Source organism: Amblyomma americanum, chromosome 5, assembly GCF_052857255.1.
Source record: "Amblyomma americanum isolate KBUSLIRL-KWMA chromosome 5, ASM5285725v1, whole genome shotgun sequence".
In the NCBI taxonomy this organism is placed as follows: Eukaryota; Metazoa; Arthropoda; class Arachnida; order Ixodida; family Ixodidae; genus Amblyomma; species Amblyomma americanum.
Window position 1 is genome coordinate 197,850,046 of NC_135501.1, and position 17,482 is coordinate 197,867,527.

At 44.5% G+C, this 17,482-nt stretch overlaps 2 protein-coding genes across 2 annotated transcripts in view; one reads left to right on the forward strand and one right to left on the reverse strand.

The window, feature by feature from the left end:
• The window catches only part of kst (spectrin beta chain, non-erythrocytic 5 kst), a 214,894-nt gene that overhangs the window by 48,050 nt on the left and 149,362 nt on the right, over positions 1 to 17,482 (reverse strand). Inside the window, exons 17-35 of the mRNA XM_077666319.1 lie at positions 10,423 to 10,645; positions 9,736 to 9,842; positions 9,055 to 9,141; positions 8,912 to 8,974; positions 8,152 to 8,282; positions 7,689 to 7,748; positions 7,415 to 7,541; positions 7,229 to 7,293; positions 6,706 to 6,787; positions 6,485 to 6,562; positions 5,738 to 5,865; positions 5,030 to 5,189; positions 4,283 to 4,360; positions 4,035 to 4,174; positions 3,045 to 3,168; positions 2,461 to 2,607; positions 1,554 to 1,817; positions 755 to 885; positions 265 to 451 (exon numbers count right to left, since the gene is read on the reverse strand). Of these exons, the coding sequence (XP_077522445.1) occupies positions 265 to 451; positions 755 to 885; positions 1,554 to 1,817; positions 2,461 to 2,607; positions 3,045 to 3,168; positions 4,035 to 4,174; positions 4,283 to 4,360; positions 5,030 to 5,189; positions 5,738 to 5,865; positions 6,485 to 6,562; positions 6,706 to 6,787; positions 7,229 to 7,293; positions 7,415 to 7,541; positions 7,689 to 7,748; positions 8,152 to 8,282; positions 8,912 to 8,974; positions 9,055 to 9,141; positions 9,736 to 9,842; positions 10,423 to 10,645 (2,382 nt within the window). The remainder of the gene's footprint in view (positions 1 to 264; positions 452 to 754; positions 886 to 1,553; positions 1,818 to 2,460; positions 2,608 to 3,044; positions 3,169 to 4,034; positions 4,175 to 4,282; positions 4,361 to 5,029; positions 5,190 to 5,737; positions 5,866 to 6,484; positions 6,563 to 6,705; positions 6,788 to 7,228; positions 7,294 to 7,414; positions 7,542 to 7,688; positions 7,749 to 8,151; positions 8,283 to 8,911; positions 8,975 to 9,054; positions 9,142 to 9,735; positions 9,843 to 10,422; positions 10,646 to 17,482) is intronic.
• LOC144133331 (beta-3 adrenergic receptor-like) lies at positions 12,186 to 17,372 on the forward strand. Its single transcript, XM_077666333.1, has 3 exons — positions 12,186 to 12,325; positions 14,352 to 14,584; positions 16,442 to 17,372. The coding sequence occupies exons 2-3, from the start codon at positions 14,378 to 14,380 to the stop codon at positions 17,228 to 17,230; spliced, it is 996 nt and encodes a 331-aa protein (XP_077522459.1). The 5' UTR covers positions 12,186 to 12,325; positions 14,352 to 14,377; the 3' UTR covers positions 17,231 to 17,372.

The following is a 17,482-nucleotide window of genomic DNA, read 5'->3' on the forward strand; positions in this document are numbered from 1 at the left end:
TACTTCCTCTTGAACATTCACACCAGTGTTCAGCTGTAGCTGAAACGTCAAACTCTTTTGAGTCAGAGCTCCACAGGTCACCGGTTAAGCACTTCATGCCTTATGTTCTTCGTTGCAGTACCGATAGCTCCAGACGAATTTCTTTTTATAATAACACCGCAAAATTTAATTCAGTTTCAATAAACACTCTCCTTGAAACCTGTGGAGTGTCACTCCTAAGCATTCCACAATTTTAAAAAGGGTATCGGCCGGATGTCGCCTCACCTGGTGCTTCTTGGAGAGGTTCTGGGCATCAATGAGGTTCTGCCCCAGGTCGAGCGATGATGCGGCCGACAGGTGCTCAGTGATCCACTGCTTCTCGGTGTCCACATCAAAGTTGAACTGGTGCAGCTTGAGCGACTCTTCCAGCTGTTTCCGGCGCTCCTCTGCAGGCTCACGCAACTTGCTGAATCTGCACAGTTGAAACGATGAGAAAATATTGAAGCAAGAAGAACAAACTGTATCAAAAATTCAAGTCATCCGATCTTGCACCGAAAGTTGTGCCCCACATCCGATTCTGTGCAAAAGCTTTCTCATACTCTTTTCTATTTTGCAGTTCACGGGAACTGCCTCCGAGAAAAGCGGGAAATACTACCTAGAAAAATACAACTATACCTTGCGCACTCTATAAATTTTTCAAAATTTTAATCTCACAGTACAATGACGCCATTGCTGAAAATGTGCACATCTTTGAGAGGAGACCAAGTGCATATACCTGTCACTGATTAGGCGGGTAGCCTTCAGTATGTTGGGGGCATCAAAATGACCCCTGTCGGCCATGTCCTTGCCAAACCCGACCAGGTCCAGGACCTTTGCTTCCCATGTTGTCAACTCAGCTTCAAGAGCCTGCGCAAAAATTCCACATTATATTTGTCAGAAAAAAAAAGGAAATTACTTTTTTTTTTTTATTTTACACTTAGCGACACCTCTGGATTAAAACAAAAGTTGATGTTTTGGTAATTAAGAAATGTGAAATTTTTGGCCTCTGCATCCTTTATTCAGCAAGTAACAAAGGAACTTAATAGAAATAGCCCAACAATGGCTCCTTACCCATGGATGTGCTCACTATTCAAGAGGACAGCTGAACTGTCCTTTTATTCTAGAACTGAAATTATTTTGTTCGCGTCAAAGCAAAGCGTTAAAATGTAGAGGATGCAATCGAAACAGAGAAACCCTCAACTTCTGAGCAATCTGGTATAGGGCATGTATCTGTACGTATCAACTATCAAGTCATATATGTCACGCCATGGCACGGTGCATGACAAAGTCATGAGCATAAACTCTGAGTGGAACTGGTGACGTTTCATAAACTCCTAGTAAGATAAGCCTTGCTATGGTGTAGACTGGTAGCTACAACAGTCTATCAAAAAAGTTATAAACAACAAAGTTATATGCCAGCACTTAGGGAGCATTTTCATTACACTGTAGACAACACTGTAGCGTTTCATGACATAGTATGCCATGTCATGCCATCTGGTGATATGACGCTACAAGCAAACAAGCCGCAACTCTACCTGGTGTCGCTTGAGCAGCTCCTTGACACTACGCAGGTCATGTCCAAGGTCGCGCGATGCCAGGGCACCTTCCAGCTCGTCCAGCTTTATGCGGGCGTCCTCCAGTGCCCGGTTGTGCGCCCTCTGTGCCGATGCTTGGCGCAGGCACTGGCCGCGCTCATTGGACCGCCTGCACAGCTCCTGCCACTGCTCGTCCAGGTAGTCGAGCACGCTCCGGATGTCATCCGAGGCATAGTGCTTGCCCGCGATCAAGCTGCGGCCATTCTGCGGAGACATCACGCATTCACACCCACTGTAACTTACGGACTACTATTCTTATAAGTACCATCAAGAAAATTCACATTCGTATGAGCTGGTGCTCACAAGTCGGTGCTCAAGAATATTCACAGCCGCATGCAGCTTCACAATGCACAAGACATAAGGATGAAGCTGGCACACCATGCAGTGCTCACTAGCAGCCATTCATATCTCAATTGCTTTCTTTATATGAATGCTCGAAGGACCAGAGAAAACAAATGCGAAAAATCACCTCCAAGAAGGCTGACACAGCAATAACTGCCCATCAAACATATGTGACAAAAAAAAAATTCCCCGAGACCTTCTACCCTTCACTAGAGACGCCGCCAAGAAGTCCACACGGCTGAATAACATACACAAGCGAAAATTTAGAAAAGAAAAAAACCGACTTATTCACTAAAAACTAAATATATTGAAAACATTGCCAGCCAACTAAAATGATTATGATTTGTTTGGTTTAATTCTGAAAGCTCAAGACATGCGAGGTGGTTTGCCAAGAGCTCACAGCACAATGAGGTACAAATAGAGGCACAAGAGCTCACAGTACAATGAGGTACAAATAGAGGCACAAGAGCTCACAGTACAATGAGGTACAAATAGAGGCACAAACCGAGTTGATGTCGTGGAGCCGAGCCTCGTTGGCCTTGAGCTCGGCTTCGAAAGCCTCATGCTTTTGCAGCTTGCGCTCCAGGTTCGTCAGGTCACGGTAGGAGTCGTCGGCTGCCATCTTGAGCTTGTCCTGAATCCAGCTCGACATCTGGCAATGCGAAGATAGTTGTGACTATTACTTTAGCTTGCGCTCGAGGTAAGAGCAACACAAACAGTCAGCTTATGCACAATTTACTACTTGCCCTACAGGATAAACAGAATATGATGGGAGCCAACAGTCACTGAAACCAAGCCGCAACCGAGGGGATGCTTCGTTTTTTTAATTTGTGGCTTTCATTAATGGGAGATGAATAAAAACAGAAGAGAAACAACCACATGCCACGTGGGATCCGAACCCACGACCTGCGAATTCATAAAAGAATTTCCTAACGAATTTCCTTCAAACAGAAACCATATAAAGGCAAAAGGTACAGATCAGATGTATCATACAAGTTCATTCCGTTTTGCCTTTTTTGAGCTAAATGTGCATCAACATTTGTTTAGCCATATGGCTTGCAAGCCAGGCAAAAATTCTGCTCATCTCACCTCGGCCGATTCTGCTTTGAACTCATGGTAGACCCGTGACTCTTCCAGCAGTTCCTTGCGTTTGTACGCCTTGTCCTTCACTGCCTGACGATTTGCGACGACCTGGTTACGTCTCTTGTCAATCCTGATAAGAAAGGCCCAATATTTAAGTCTCAGTGTGCTGAAAGCACACAGTGATTCAAGAGCAAGCACAGATAGTTTTGCGGGCATGTTACTGCATCAGTGGCCCTGACATTGATGCTTGAAAGATACAGAAAGTGTTCCAAAAGTAGGCTCTCTCAAAAGCTGCACACAGCACCTAAGGACCATGTTTGAATATATCAGCATTTCATTGTCATGAAATGTATTTTCCATTTATAAACTGTACAGTCAAACCTCATTGTAACGAAACTCTCTATAACGAAATAATGGACATAATCAAGGAGTGACAATTTCCCTTTGGAGTTCAACCAACGTGGGCTACAACGAAGCTACGGCTATAACGAACTAATCACCGGGCCCCTTCAACTTTGTTATAACAAGATTCAACTATATGCATATAGGCAATGTTTGTTACCATCTGCTGCCTATTGACACAGGAGTCAGTATTCTTTAAGCATGAGCAGCAGAAGTGCATAGCATTATGTGGTATGGAGTTATGGTTTTTCCCCAGAATAAGATCTCAAAACTGGCAAGTCGAATTTGCTGCACACTGCTCTTTTTTTTTTCTCTGTTCTTTTAGGCTCTCAGCTGTGTCCCCCCCCCCCCCCCCCCCCCCCCATCTTCCCAAAGCCTTTCTCCCAAAATAACACCATGCACTAGCGAGCAAATGTCATTCGTCACCTATGGACAGAAACCAAATACCACATCACCACTAATCTTGTTAAGTAATCTAACGAAAAAAAACAAACATGCGCAGCACAATATTTCTTATTCACCACGCAGCATTTGCATGTGTATGGCATGCCTGTTAATCGATGCCGATCTTAGAAGAGCTGACATCAATCTTACTCTTTGCTCTTGCAGTGGCCGGCAGCTATCAACTTGTCCGCCATGCCGCTGAAGCTTGCCACACGCTGGTCTTGAACCAGGAGAGTGTTTATAAGGTTCTCATGACGCTTGGACAGCGCCTCCACGTCGTCCAACGTGGTCTGCATCAAGACAAATAAGTTTTAAGAGTTAAATGAACCTCTCACTTTTTTTCTTTTGCAATTTTTTTTCTTTTTTCTTTCGAGCAGCTGCAAACCAAGTGCACTCACCCCAAGATCTTCAAAGTCCAGCAGAGCGTCATGGCTGCTTGTGATGCTGTCAATCTGGTCAGCCTCACGGTTGAACATCTGAAAGACCAAGGCACAGAAAAGTTGACGTGAACTGTCAAAACCTCAGTGGTGCTCTCAAAAACCCTCCGCAAAAAGTTAACCTCTGCTTAAGATAACTGCAACAAGATAATCAAGTCCTGTTAACACTGCTGAAGACTATAAATGAAGTAAAAATAATGTGTCAATGTTATGCAGCTGACATTCTGGAAGTAAGAAGCCTGTAGCAAGACAAACAACTGCCATGAAGAAGTGTTAATCAAGCGCACCATATAAGCTTCATAACCAGTACACAAACTTTACACGAACCACAAAAGAGGTCACAATTACATATACCAAAAAAAAAAAAAAAGTCAAGTGGCACATGGTGCCATGGCAGAATGCACCACATGTGTGAGAGGGCCGCAGCTCTTACTTTGCAGCAGAATTTTTTTTTTTTTCTGATTAAGGTGTGACAGCTAGCGTATCAGTAAGTGGTGTATCATAGGTCACTTATGCAAACTAACCTGCGACAAAGGCAAGCTAGCCCACTGAGAGAACTCGATGGCACATACACGTGTGCTAAAAGAAAGCAAATTTGATCTCTCTCCTAATCTTTTATGCTTGGTTTGAAAAACCTTTGGGCGCAAAATAACAGACACAGCCACAAAACTTTACGTTTCAAGTCTTTCGAAGGAAACTGCACAGCACCTGAAGGTCGACATGCTGCCGAAGGTAGTCAAGTTTCTCCCGCCACCCTCGGTGTATGGCATTCTGTTCTTCCTGCAGCTGCCTTAATGTCACCTTCATCTCTTCATTGTCCTTGTTCTTCAGGAGCAACTTTTCACCAAGCGCCTGGATGTCGGCAAACCTGCATGCGAACATAAACACACTTGTCGGTCCAAGTACTCATTACTCATAACGAGCATCAACGACGTCATCGGGTTACACTCAGGATAAGTGCTTGAACAACCTCTGCCGAAAACAAGCAAAACAGCTTCCGGTTAAAAGGGAGAGTGATTGCAATAAAGAGTCACTTGTGCCCAGTCACACAGCAAGAAAAAAGATGTGGCCTTTCTCAAATATTCGTGTTCGAAAAAAAAAAAAGGCATACAGAAATAACCAATTTGCTCTTGTTTGGGGGTTCCAACCCAGTATCATTGCATCGTCAGTCTAGTTGGCCTTCCCATTGGGCCAGCATCACATAGGGCAATACTGAAGATGCAATTTCGTTCTTTCATTGGATTTGCTGTGTTTAGGCCCACTATCCTGTGAACTGGTTACTTGCACACTCGTGAAATATTTTGCAGTCCCTAGCCACCTTCCGGGTTTTCAACTTTAGCACAATTTCCAAGCATAAAGTCAGCCACGAAGCTCAGATAGCTGTCGACAGAAAGAGAATATATGTACGGGACTCACTCATCCTCATGGTTGCGAATTTCATCCCCAAGGTCGTGGTGCTTCTTGAGATTGTCCTCGGCTGTTGCCACGTCCCTGGCAGGCTCAAGGCTGTTCAATGCCACTTTCACTTCACTCACCCAGGCAAGCTAAGAAAAAACAAAATAGATAGATAGACATGTTTCACTCAAGCACATTGGATTTATGGACAGGGCTTGATAGAGGAAAATATAATACATATACCTCTGACTAACCCGTCAAGCTTGACTAGCCACTACCAAATGCTCAAAGCCATTTCTTGCACTTTGCAACACATTTAAATGTTCCCTTTTCCTTATAACGTTAAAGGCATAGAACAGCTAACCTATTTGGTAAGAGCTGCTCAGAATCAGTTTAAACTCCTTTTACGAAACATGCACACATTATTAACAGCCTAACAAAAAAGTGTGCTTTTTTATGACAGACATGTGACAACTTCTACAGTTTATGGTTTATAGCATGCACAAGTTGCATACTTTTTGCACATACCTTTGTTCTGAACATTTTTGTTGAGCAACTATGCCAGAAAGCAGTGCTAAAAAGAGGTTTTTCTCGCACTTCATCCTTTCGAGTGGACATTTATTCTTCCTTTAAATCCTCACTATGACATGAACTTGTCAGCAATTTGTAGTATAAATAAATCAATGAGTTAGTAAACTACCCATGTTAACAAGTAGGCTACGGCAACCCCTTGCGTGCTAAATAAGAAACAGTTACTGCATCACTTACCAAGCTTTTGGCACTGTTTGCGAGAATCTGAAGTCCCATGGAATCCTCAAGCCTGGAACGTCTTTCAGCAGCCCGTTCCTAGATGGTTGTAAGAGCCACACATGCGCAGTTGAGATCAAGCTCACAATGATAAGAAGGCACAAATGCGAACCAGAAGCTTTTAAAACACCTGCTCGTGAGCGAATTCACAACAGCTAGAGATCTCAATCCGATGTGCTCACCTTGACTTGGTCCCACAGACCTTGAAGTTCGCTCTGCCTTTTTATTACATTTGTCCTCTCGGTTGGGTACGACGCTTTCACCCTGCAAAAAGCAAGAATAAGAACTCAGGTTTTGTGTTCCTGTAGTTCAAACAGCAAATAGGGTAATAAAATGTTCGTTACCAGTGAACCTACAAATAGCGACACAAACTTAATTTTTCTATCGAAAATGTTAGCTTAAAGAAACAAGCTGTGATAAGCTGAAAACCCGAGTTTCAAATAGAGCAAAATTTAAGCAAATAAGAAAAATTTACCCTGTCAAATATTTCAGCGAGCGAGTATTATGCAAAAATAATATCAACGACCCAGTAACACATTCCAAACCTTAAACATTGGAAGTTAGAAACTGCCATTTATTAAAATAGCGTTGCACTAAGTAATGTTAAATTTATATTTCTTCACATGGTATAAGATGCTGATGCTTTTTTTTATTAGTGACAGTAATGTTTATTAGCAAAAGCTGCTAACAGATTGCTTAACTTACGAGTCGGCCAGAAGGTTAACCCTGTTGAATTTCTCTTCTACAGGTGCCAACTCCCGTTCAAGGTTCTGAAAAGACAGGCAGTAAGACAACAAAGTCTCATCCACTGGCATAATAAGCATGCACACGAAATTAACACCGAACAATACTAAAATAAGTAATTATAATGCCATAGTTGCATGAAAGTACCTCATGCCTCCTTTGCAGAGCCTGCACAGTTTTCATGTCTCGGCCAACTTCATCAATGTCAATCTTCTGCAGCTTTTCTGTCATCCAATCGCGAGCATCATCGCAGGTGCGGTGGAACAGCTCCACACTGCCAAAAAAAAACAAAACAAGAGATTGATGCAGTCTAGTAATCACCAGCTAAACATGAAACAAATCTAGTATGGCATGCTAATACCTCAGCATGCTATGCTAATGGTTACTAAGCATAACTGGCTTTGGTTCTTAACAGACTTACCTTGTGGCTCCTTCAAGACTTCGCTCTTTCTGAGTCTTCAACTGGTTTAGCCTGTCCCACCTGAAACATGAGCAAAGAGTGGTTAAAATGCATGTTCTGTAACCGCAAGCCCTACTCTGCAATTAATAAGATGAAAGTAAAAACACATGTCGAAGAAGGTTTTTAGAAAGGCAGAAAGGCAAAAGATATGTTTTAAAGTACAATGCATTATAATGCCATAGCATGTTTTCTTTGTAAATGAGATTCAGCAAACTGCAGTTTTAAGAAAATGGAAATAACTTATGAAGCCCATCAGCACTGCTCATCTGCAGCAAGAACATACTAAAAAGCACTTAAGCTGAAGCTGCACGGCCCTACAAAGGAAGTTCACATTGTGCAATGTGTTTGACAGTGATGACCATAAACTCCAATATAACACTCAAGTGCTAAATAATTTTAAACCAAACCGATGCCCGTCTTTTACCTGCTGTGAATCTGTCGGCTTCGGCTGCGAATAGCGTCTAACTGGCTGTGCTTGTTCTGGACAAACTCTCCCACCTGTCGGTCAATTTCGTCCAGCCTCACTTTGCTTGCAGAGAGGTCGGTTACAAAGTTCTGCAAATGAAGAAGACAGAAATAATTTCGTCATCGAAAACTCCCAGTTTTGCCTTCCAGCAATGCGTCTGCCAGTCCTCTTCCATCAAGCCATGGAAGCGCTAGGTTAAGAACAGCTGTGGGAGGATTTCTATGGTTTCTGAGCCAGCTGTTCCAAGAGGTAAAAACAGGTTTTGAGGGTGGTGGTACAAGGTTTTTGATCTTAGTGGTCTTGTGCTGGGGCCCTAATACATCATGTGTTGGACGACGGGTACCCTTCAAAACGGGGCCAGGAAGGGCATCCAGACGATCTTTATGTGCGGGGTGTGTAAGTAACGGAGCCATAAATGCACAACTTGGTGCGCGGTAAAACATAGCGCCCGGCTTCATGCAAGAAGTTCAGCACAGAGGGAGGTAGAGTCCCAGTAAGCCCATGCAAAGCAGAAGTGCAGGCTCTGAATATTTTCACCATTGACAATCCCAAGTACAACAAAAAGATGGTTGATGGTTACCCTGCCTATGTAACGCAACATTCAGCAACAGCACCTTGTGGGACCTTCATTGTTGCGCCTTGATTATCATGACATGCAAGCAGGGTTTTCTCGCCCGGCACTGCCGTGGCATTTTGCACGCCACTGCGCACAACTCACCTCAAACTTTTTCTTGCGCACTTCAACATTCTCCATTGGATCCTCCACTGTCAACAGCTTCTCCTGCAGAGGAGAAATATTTGATCCATAACAATTATGCTTAATGCACTGTGCTACACGAAAATAGGAAATGAATGCCTTGCCTTGTCCACCATCCATGCTTCAAAGTCGCTGCATTCCCTGAAGAAGCCAAACAGCCGGATGGCATCTTCAAGGTAGTGCCTGCGTTCCTGAAGTGCAGCAAATCGATGAGATTCTACATAACTCAAATATAAAACATCAGCGCAGGCAAAGAAGAATAAAAAAGGTAATGTGATCCTCTTCAGATTGATGAGATTCTACATAATTCATATATAACATCACAGCAGGCAAGGAAGAATAAAAAAGGTAATGTGATCCTTTTCACTACATTATTTTGTTGCAATACAGAGCTAGCATAGAGGCTGCAATGCCTCAACTGTGCCTCAAGCAGACTAAACAACATAGATTTGATGACTTAATGTGCGAACTGGTGACTCGGCTGTATACAATTTTCTTGAATTTCAGCTTCAAATGAGAAACAGAGTATAACATAAAAACAAAGGAATACTAGTATTTTAATATACAGCCAAGCTAAGCAATCATTAAATGTTTTCTATCAGTTAAGAGGTGCAGCACACACTAACTGGATGATCAGGCTTGTGCATAACCTACCCCAGCTTTTCAAACACCTCAAGTTAAAGTTTTTGAGAAAAAATTTATGAAGTCCCTACACCTGTGGAAATCTTATGCAAAACTGTGATCAGTCCACGATACCCAGAGTGCGGTATAGAAGAAGGTGATACCTTTGAAACGGCCAGCAAGTTCTGGTATGAGGCTTCAATAGATTCCTGGCGCTGCTGGACACCTTTACCATCCTTGGGACTGCTGCCATTCTGCTTAGGTGACTTTTCTGCAATGCCAAAGCGTTTGATATGTCCCCTATTTTTCTACATGTAGTGTTTCAATATTTGCAATGATACACACTGGTTTGTAGAACAAAGAGTTTTTCTAGGTTCAAATTCTACTGACCAACCACAGCTGTACGGCAGTCTGCCAATGGAACCTAGTTATACAGGCTGATAATTAAGTTGGCTTTCAAGCCAGCCAACATATCACATGGTCAGATATGCTTGAGGGGCAAGCTAAACCAAAGAGAAAACACTGCTAATGTTACACTGCACACATAAGCAAATATCAACATTTTACAAGGGTTCTCAATGACTTTTAGTCAATCAGAAACATGGAAGAAAAAAAAAGCGAAATTGTACAACAAATAAAAGGCCTGCATAACATATTATAAGATTTGAGACTGCTGTGCTAATCTCCTAGTACATTAGACAAATATTAATGACCCTAGCTATGCACACACATAAAAAAGCTAAATTCTTCTGATATTCCCTGGTGCATTACTAGAAAGACCTAATGGATGTCAAATCAACTTAGAATTAACTTCATGCGCAAATTAGCTTGGTTCTCAAACTTGGACTCACGAGGAGACAGCCGCTTCTCCTTTTTAATTTTGACGGGCTGCTGCTTCATGACGATCTTCTTGACCTTCCGACGTTCGGCCACCTTGACTGGTTTTTTGGTCGTCTTCTGGATGATCCTGGGCTCCAGCTCACGGACATAGTTGGCTGGCACAAAGCCCTCCTCGCCGTCCATCTGGCGCACGTTCCACCAGTCCGAGTTGGTCCGGCTAAGCAGCGTCATGATCTGCAAGGAACAAAACAGGAGTCGTGAATGCCGCTGCTTATATATTTAAAAAATTTTAATGTAATCGTTGGATCTAATTGAGGTTGCAGGCCAAATTGACACGGCCAAAGGAACTATTTGGTCTTTTTGATTATGCTCCATGGCTTTCAGGGTATATGAGGGTTTAACGTCTCAAAGCGACTCAGGCTATGAGGGACGCTGCAGTGAAGGGCTCCAGAAATTTCGAACACCTGGGGTTCTTTAACGTGCACTGACATCGGACAGTACACGGGAACTCTAGAATTTCGCCTCCATCGAAATTTGACTGCCACGGCCGGGATCGAGCCCGCGTCTTTTGGGTCAGCATCCAAGCGCCATAGCCACTGCCACTACGGCTTCCTCCACGGCTTTTATTTATCAACAAAAAGCAGAAGTGAAGAAAATGCTAAATGACCATATTGACTGCCACATGTAAGCAAGCACTCGTAACATCTTACTAACCCACACCTTATTTTGGTAAAGGCACAGGCATATATTACCGTGATGATGACTTTATAACTGCTGCCAGATCTTTCAGCTACCGCTTATATTAGGTATAATGCATATTCGATGCCAATCTTTGGTTCCAGAGGAAAACTGCTAGTTATTATTACTCCATGGCATATAATGCATGCACACACCACATACATAAACTGCAAGTTTACCTGGCTTGCTGAAATTATGAGTTGAAGCGAAATTGGCCAACCTACAGAACTTTTCCCAATCCTTGGGAAAACCAGTTTTCTGTGTTGTGGGGAGAACATTGGGGAGCTTAATGCTCAACTCTTTCCTGTACTATGAGTGAAGTCCAGCGCCCGATACGGCAGTGCACATTGACCTCTTTTCGAAAAGGTCTACATGCAAGTCAAGTTACTAGAGGTGTGCAAATGTTCCAAACTTTCTTATAGTGAATTGGAACACGCCCCCTGGAACACGCCTCCGCATACCAAGAACCATCGATTCATGATGTCAAGAACCGTTCACCACCATGAGCCGAGGGCATGCCCTCCCCATTAAAGTGCAAGCGCAGGGCATGCTCTCCCCACCAAGGAGCAAGTGCGGAGCGTACCGTCCTCTTTCCCCCAAGGCGTGACGAGTGCAAGAGCACTCTGCGTGACAACAGCCTTGGGCTGCCGCCCATTCGAGTCAGCCGGCTGATAAATTAAAAAGCGGAGGTGCGAAGAAGAAGAACAGCTCCTCCCAGCAGCCGACAACAGTGGGCGAGGGGAACTCGGCAGCTACCACAACAACAAGAGCTCGAATGAGCAATAAGCAAGGCATACAAGAGCGGGCAAAGGGTGTGAGGGAAGGCAATTAATGACGCGCACCGCTGCCTCCCTTTCCCCCTCTCAAACAGCCCCCCCTCCCTCCCTCTCCATTTGCGCAGCTCAGTAACTGCAGCCGATGATGCGTGAAGGAAGCGGGCGCTTATCTTGCAACGGCTTCATGCCCGGCAGCCATGCGTGCGCCCAGCGCTGAAAGCCGTGGTGGGAGGAAACGTGACAACGACAGAGCCCAGGGGTGTTACGATGCCGCTTCCGCTGCTTTCGAGCTGTGCCTAGTAGCCGTGACCATGGCTTGGAGCAATGGTGCAGCAGCCGCCAACGAGTGGGGTGACGGCCAGAAAATGTGGAAGCTCGTGGCGTCGCTTTTAGGCTCCGAGTAAGTGCAGCGGCATTTCTCTTCTTCGCCTTGTTGGAGCGGCTTGCCTTGCAGGACAATCTCCCCCTCCCGCTAAGCCATCACAAAGAGCGGCTCTAGGGGTCGTAAACACAATTAGTGCGGATAAGGCATGTACGCAGTGAGGTACGATGGGTGCAATGACGTGATAAAGCCGGGCTTAGGCCCTGCCCAGCCAGCCTCTCGACTCCCGGTGCATGTAAAAAGCATTTTGTTTCACTCAGAACATTTCGTTTCTAAGAAAAACATATCGCTCGCTTCTGTTCATGCTCTTCCAGTTCTTTGTAACAAAATAAGGGTGCTCAAAACACAGCTGAACAGTCTTAACTAAAGTTATTTAGTCATGGTCTGACTTGTATTTTATTTCAGAGCTATACAGGAATGGTGGCAGTAAAAAAAAACAGCTGCAAGACAGCTATTTTTTCCAAGTCTGGCCTTCATCATGCTGATATTGACTTAGCCTAAGCTAAAATAATGAAACGACCACGAAGTAGCTCTAACGATTGGCAGATTTTGCATAAGACTATTGAATGCTATTGTCATGAACTGATAAATCCAGATATAATTACACGCAAAATTCCATTAAGCAATTAAGTGTGATGATGAAGAAAACAAACACAATGGCCAAGCAAAGGCTACAGCACTAGTGTGAAAAACCTCCACATGAACTGCACCTCTGTTTCAGCAACCACTGCACTTCTGCTATGCTTGTAAATATGGTAAACATACACATGACTAATTTATTCAATGGCATTATCCTAAAAGCTTCACGTTGGTCCACACAAGGACATAGCAGACTTTGTTCACTTTTTTTCAAACAGACACGTCAGAAAGGTCATTGACCATAACGGCAAAGGTGCTAGTTGCCCTGCACAATCACAATGTCTTACTTCACAATTCCAAACAGTTGGTCTATGCCCTGAGCCATGAATTTAAAGGTTTTTTTTTTTAATTCCTCAGAAGCAGAGTAAAAATGGGATTCCTTTCAAACAACGCATTGCACGAAAATATATTTTCTACCTTCCGGCTATCTAATTGGCATCATTTTCTTGAATGTTGATATTTTTTCTGGATGCACTCTAACTAGCTAGCATGAGTAATCAGAGAAGGTATAGCTGCTGGGTCGGACATTTTCCTGTGTCATATACTGCAGTGCCCCGTGCAAAAAATACTATATCTCACCAAAATAAGGTGACCAAATCAGATCAAAGAATAAGCATGGTGCATATTTTTTTAGAGCAATAAAAATTAATTTCCTGCACTTTTCCTTGTTCTTGGAGTGTAGTCCGCGTACCAAAAATTACTCGTAGTAATAAACTCGCCCAGGAGATTATACTCACAACACGCTATGTGTATAACTCATAAATTATCTTTTGCGCAACGTTTTACTCGTGAATCTAGCCTTTGCCAAGTCATCTGCAAAGCTTCCGCTGTAATCAAGGTATGTGTCAAGAACTCCCAGCAAATGACTCGCATTCCATTAACCGGCAAAAGTTCATTTTTCGCCTCACACCTCATTTAACACCACAACAAAGTCTGTCTATACAAGAAACATGCAGCTGAGGTCAGTACAATGAGCATTCAATTAAGATAAAACCACATACTGGTCAAGCCCTCCTCCGACCTGTGATGCGTCTCTATGCTACAAGCGCGTTATCAAGCCACACTGCACACAACTCCATAGCTCCTTTCAGACACTCTGCAAACCCCACCCTCAATTCAGCATCGCCCTAACTTCCATCGACAACAAGCTTCGCATGCGGTCTGACCCCTCCTGCCCCAACTGCCCTTCATCCTATGCCAATCTGGAGCACTGTCTCTTTCAGTGCCCAGTAACCCTCCGAATTCCCCCCCCCAAAACCTTTCATTCAACCTGGAGTACCTGGCTGGTGTCGGACTAATAGTACGACCAGCGTGCCCTGCTGCTCTCAGGCCAGGATTTTTTCTGCGCTTAATTTGTCGCTCTTTAATAAAGTGATTTTTTTCCTCCCTCTTGTCTTCCTTTCAGAACCTGACAGTGGTGCTCTGCTCCCAATGAACCGCACGGCCGTGAGCAGCGCGACTGCCACGGAGCGCGCAGTGGCTGCCGTGCTAGTCTCAGCCGAGCTCTGCATCTCCATCCTCGGCAACCTCCTGGTGCTCTTCGTGTCACTCTGGGATGAGCACGTCAAGCAGCACCGCTCTAACCTGCTGGTCGTCAGCCTCGCTGTGACCGACCTCCTCACGGCCACACTTGTCATGGTGGGTGGCAGTGCCCAAGCCAGCGCATAACATAGTATTAAGGCACACCTGACACTGCAAACTGTCAACTGACAAACGTTCATGAAACGTGGAAACCACGAAGAAAATTTGTTCCTTGAAGTTAAGGCAAGCAGCCAGGAAGCAAACAGCATTAAAAGCACTGGTCTGTCCCACCAACAAAACTGAACCTTCTGATTCCAGGCTGCATACCAAAGCACAAACAAATTCGGCCAATTGAGGTTTACTTCTATTTTTGTTTTTTTCTCGATTTATAACCCTCTGCAGATGTTTACGATTTACTTCTGAAAGACCAAATATTTACCCTCAAATGGTAGTAGCCATGAGAAACAAAAATGTTAAGAGATTCTTTTCAATCGTATCCGTCAGAGTAGGCATCAGCATAAAATGCTGAGCAGTGCGAACCACTTCATACTAAATAACACTAAATACTAAAATACGAAAATAAATAATACTAAATACTAAAATAATACTTCATACTAAACACATGGCACCACTTCATACTAAATAAACTTTGTTACGTTAAATCTAAACTTATTAGCACGCATTGATTAAGGCTATCACAACTATTCCTCTTTGCGGTTAAACTGTCTTATGCATTGGATTTTTATTATGCCCACCAGTAATGCGGGTTTAACCTCAAAGTCTATCCTGAGTACAATTTTGGCAACCTCTAAATTTACCAGATGCTGAGCTCAACTGAGCAGTTTTGCTGCAGTTTCACTAAAGTCGCATCCTGAAATATTGCAAATGTCATCTTTCAAGATTCATCACTTGAAAATCAGCGCAGCAAAGCGTTGATAAAATTCTAATACACATTCACATAACCCTATACGGTGCAGCCCGATTCATTTGTGACAACACTAGCACCCGTGTGCACCTCAATTTCCTGTTATTCTCAATCCACGTGAGCTGCGCGAGCCTGCGCGAGGTCTAGTCAATGGCTGCAGTAAGCACGCCTCGATACACACGGCTGAGCACATGGCAATGTACCAGGGCCCAACAGTGCATTGCGGCCAGCGAAGCGCGCATACGACATGGTTAGGCAATGCAGTTCGGGACAGCATGCAAGTGCGTGAGCAGGCAGACAGTACAGCAAGGTCATAACTACGAACCTCACTGTTATGAGCATGTCCTAGGTCTAGCGGGGCATCATAACAGTACTAGAGTGCATTAGGGCAGCTTTAAATGTATTTGTGAAAACAGACTTGCGCTGTGATGCACATAATCTCTACATCTTGCGCTGCTAAATGTGCACGGCAGCTTTCAACCTGAATATTGTGCGATGCCACAGCACAAACCTTCCGCAACTCTATGATGCAAGAAATTTCCAGAATTGGACCTCAACAAAGCTGAGCTTGTGTTCATACGTAAAAAAAAGGGTGGAAATGAAGAGTCTTTCTGGTAGGTCCAAGCCATCGTAATGGCTGGACACTCACTTCGAATTAGAAGCGCTACTCGAAGTGTGTCAGCCCTTTGATGCAGCTCATATGCCAATTATAATACATACAGTACATTTTAAAATTTCCCAGGCCACTTCTCTAGGAGCCACAGCACACAAACCTGTGCAGTAGAGCTGCCCCATTCGAGATCCTCTAGATGCTCCTCTAGAACGCCACATTTACAGCAGAATGGTTCAGTGAGTGCATCAGTTACACACAGCCACGAACAAGAATTCTACATGTATGTTGTTGCTTTCTACAGAACCTTGGGAGTTAGGCACAAACTGTTTGTTGCAATATGCAGTTTTGCTCTTAAAAAGATAAGCTGAAGAGACAAAAAGGAGTGTACAGCATAGAGTACAGCTTATCCTTTCGTTTGTTACACAAACATCTGCAGGTGCCATCAGCGTGTGCCTTGACCAATGACGGCTGGCCGCTGGACAACCCAAGCTTCTGCACTTTCCACGGCATCCTCAACTACTGGCTCACGTCAACATCGAGCGTGACACTCGCCATGATCGCCTTAGACCGCGGCGTGGCTGTGCACAAGCCGCTCCAGTACGTCCAACGCTGCACGTGGCGCCGCCTGGTGCAGATGGTGGCCCTGCCCTGGTCGCTCGGAATTGTGTTTGCCGTCGTGCCCGCCATTCTCGACTGGACCGCGTACCAGTTCGACAACATTGTCTGCGATGTCGACTGGCACCCTCGGCGCGAGCACATCATCTACTACGCCGCCACATTCTCACTCTGTTTTGCGACGCCGGCGGCCATTGTGCTTGTGCAGTACGCTCGCATCCTCGTGTCAGTGCGCCGCCTGCGTTCAAATGCAGTTGTGACGGCAGTGGTGGTGGTGCCAAAGGGTCGTGCATCGAACGGAGTGCCATGCCGCCAGTTGTCGTTTCGCCAGAAAAGGCCCGGAAATCAGAAGATTCTCGTGAGCATCTTGGCAGTGATTGTGATCTTCTTCATCTGCATCACCCCATTCTGCTTCACCAAGCTGGTGAAAGTGCTGCTGGGGCCCAAGGCCATTCCGGACTGGCTGGACATGCTCTCCACCGTTGTGCAGTTTCTGGCCTCGGTTGTGAACCCGTTTGTGTACTCCATCGGTCTTAAGAGCTTCCACGAGGCCCTGTGCAGACTGTCGCGCAATGGCAGACACAGACTGCTCTGGAGCACGTCTGTGTAAGTGGTGTGCGGTGGCCAAACTGTGACTAGGAATCAACTAGCAATCGACTGTGACTGCAATCGACTAGCATGCAGACTGGGAGTGGTGTGCAATGTTTTGATGCCATATGCTAAACAAAGAATATATCCCTCTTCTGTTTTGATGTCTTTGCAACAATCATGTTGTTAAACACTCTACTGCATGTAATTCCAGGGCAAAAAAAAAAAAGGTTTAAAAGAAGCAATCTGAAAAGCAACAGATGTTTCTAATGAT